This window comes from Bison bison, unplaced genomic scaffold (genome assembly GCF_000754665.1).
Source record: "Bison bison bison isolate TAMUID 2011002044 unplaced genomic scaffold, Bison_UMD1.0 scf7180017849822, whole genome shotgun sequence".
Classification (NCBI taxonomy): Eukaryota; Metazoa; Chordata; class Mammalia; order Artiodactyla; family Bovidae; genus Bison; species Bison bison.
In genome coordinates, this window is record NW_011480395.1 from 1 (window position 1) to 2,176 (window position 2,176).

At 69.7% G+C, this 2,176-nt stretch overlaps 1 protein-coding gene across 1 annotated transcript in view; it reads right to left on the reverse strand.

Moving 5' to 3' along the window:
* Positions 1-32: 32 nt before the first annotated feature.
* LOC104994342 (integrator complex subunit 1-like) overlaps positions 33-2,176 on the reverse strand; it is a gene marked incomplete at its 5' end in the record, with an annotated part of 15,121 nt that continues 12,977 nt past the window's right edge. Inside the window, 6 exons of the mRNA XM_010847879.1 lie at positions 33-197; positions 787-910; positions 989-1,163; positions 1,320-1,460; positions 1,661-1,820; positions 2,008-2,176. Of these exons, the coding sequence (XP_010846181.1) occupies positions 63-197; positions 787-910; positions 989-1,163; positions 1,320-1,460; positions 1,661-1,820; positions 2,008-2,176 (904 nt within the window). The remainder of the gene's footprint in view (positions 198-786; positions 911-988; positions 1,164-1,319; positions 1,461-1,660; positions 1,821-2,007) is intronic.

The window sequence follows — 2,176 nt, forward strand, 5'->3', positions numbered from 1 at the left end:
CTCTGGGGCCTCACAACGCCTGTGGTGCCAAGGAAGGAGCCAGCCTGTGGGGTGGCGGGGGCTCACCTCTGTTCCCGGCCCCTGCCCAGCAGGATGCGGATACACTGGTGCAGGGTGGACCAGCTGGACTGGTGTGTGAGCAGGGCCAGCAGGTAGGGACGGAAAGATGGCACCTGGGGGCCAGGGTGGCCTTTGCCCTGGGACAGAGGAAACCTGGGTTGGTCTCCACCGGGCTGCCCAGCTCTGGCAGATGGGGTCAGTGGATGGCGGGCAGCCTGCAGGAGGTGGCACAGGGCAGGGAGAAGCCGCCACTTCAGGGCAGGGCCTCCCAGGCTGGCGGGTCACTCCGCAGATAAAACATGGGCTGAACTAAACCCACCTCTCAGAGACGGGACACACAAGCAGCACTGTGGGCGCGGAGTGTGACCCGCACCCTCAGAAGCGCAGACCCGCCAGCGCGGGGCAGGAGCAGGGCCAGGGGTCGCACAACCCCTCCCCGGCCTCCCGGTCAGCGTTTCTTCGTCTTCCCACAGCCAGAAGGGCCCTGATGCGGGCTCCGGCCCCCACTCCTCGTCAGGGGAGGTGGGCTCCACTCTCCCTCCAGCGCCCTGCAAGGACCTGGGCCCACAGGGACCAACCTCACCCCTGCCCTCCCGCCTCTGTGACCAGATCTGGCCGGTCATGGCGACTGGCTCGGCACACTTGGGACCTGTCCGGCCGATGAGACTCCAGCCTGAGGCCTGCCAGAACCGACGGAAGAGCGCGCGCCGGCCCGGTGAGCCCCACCTTGCCCCGGGAAAAGAGCAGCCTCTGCTGAAGGTCGGGGCAGCTGCCAACCACCTCGGGGTCCAGCATCTCCAGCCAGTCGACAAGCAGCCCCGAGCAGGGCCCCAGGAGCATGGCCTCTTGGCTGCAGGGAAGGGGGCTGGGGGTCAGACACAGCCGCCCGGGACTGCCCCCAGGCCCAACCGCAGCTCCGCCGACTCACCTGCAGCTGTCAGCCTCCTGCTTCCCAGGGGCCAGGGGCTCCTCCTTCTCTGGCAGCAGCAGTGAGCTGACCACCGCCACGGGCCCCGAAGGCGGGACGGCGGACGCGGTGGAGAAGAGCGCGGCCAGCAGCTCCTCCAAGTGAGGTGACCTCGCCTCGATCAAACTCTGGAGGACTGCAGATCAGAAGGGGTGCCCGTCACACGGGCCCAGGGCATGCCCGACTCCAGGACGGACAGCCCCACCCCCGGGGTTCTGTTCTGCTGGGGGTACCCGGCAGAGGGACTCTGGAGCGGCAAGGGGGTCCTCAGTGGAGCCCGCGGCCCGAGTACCTTTGCTGATGAGCTCGGGCTCCACGTCACACTGCTCCCCAGATTTGAGGGTGGCCACGATGGCACGCACGGTGGAGCTGACCGCTTCTGGGTCCCCGCGGAATGTCAGGGCCTCCACCAGGTGCAGGAACCCACTCCGCACTGCAGGGGAGAGTGTGACTGGGTGGACTCCCGCCAGGGCCCCAGGAGTGACCCCCTCAGTTCCCCCACACACTCCCCTCCCCGAGGGGCCACCCCTGGGCCCTGGCCCTGAAACCACTGGACCACGCCCCCGATGCCGCTGGGCCCCCCCGGGAACAGACCCCCCGAAGCAACGGCAGAGCCTGGGAGCCCCGCCTCACCGTTGCTGATCCGGCGCTGCGCCGAGCACTGGGCAGCAAACAGCCTGAGCTGGGCCTGCAGGGGCCCAGCCTCCACGGAGGGGCCGTCCAGCCACTGCAGGGCCTGCACGAGCACTTTGAGGAAGAGTGAAGAGAAGCCAGTGTCCTGGGGCGCGCAGCGCTGGGGGCGGGCAAGGCACGGCTCAGACGGGCCAGAGCCCCAGAACCCACCCGCCGCGCAGCGCCCCCCCATCCACGGTGAGGGCCCACCTAGCTCCCCCAGTGATCCTGAGGACACACGACGGGGCAAGCACATGTACGGGCGTGGACGGGGCGGGAGAGGCAAGCGCGGCCCACCCGAGGCCCACCTGGTACTGGCAGAGCTGGCGCATCAAGGGGCAGGCAAGGACGTGGCTGCGGTGCATGGCCAGGGCCAGGGCCCCGCCGTGTGGGGAGCTCAGCAGGGTGGCGAGAGCCTGCAGGAGGCGCACGGCGACACCCGGCACCTCGGGGCTCCCCTGGCGGACTCGCGCCAGC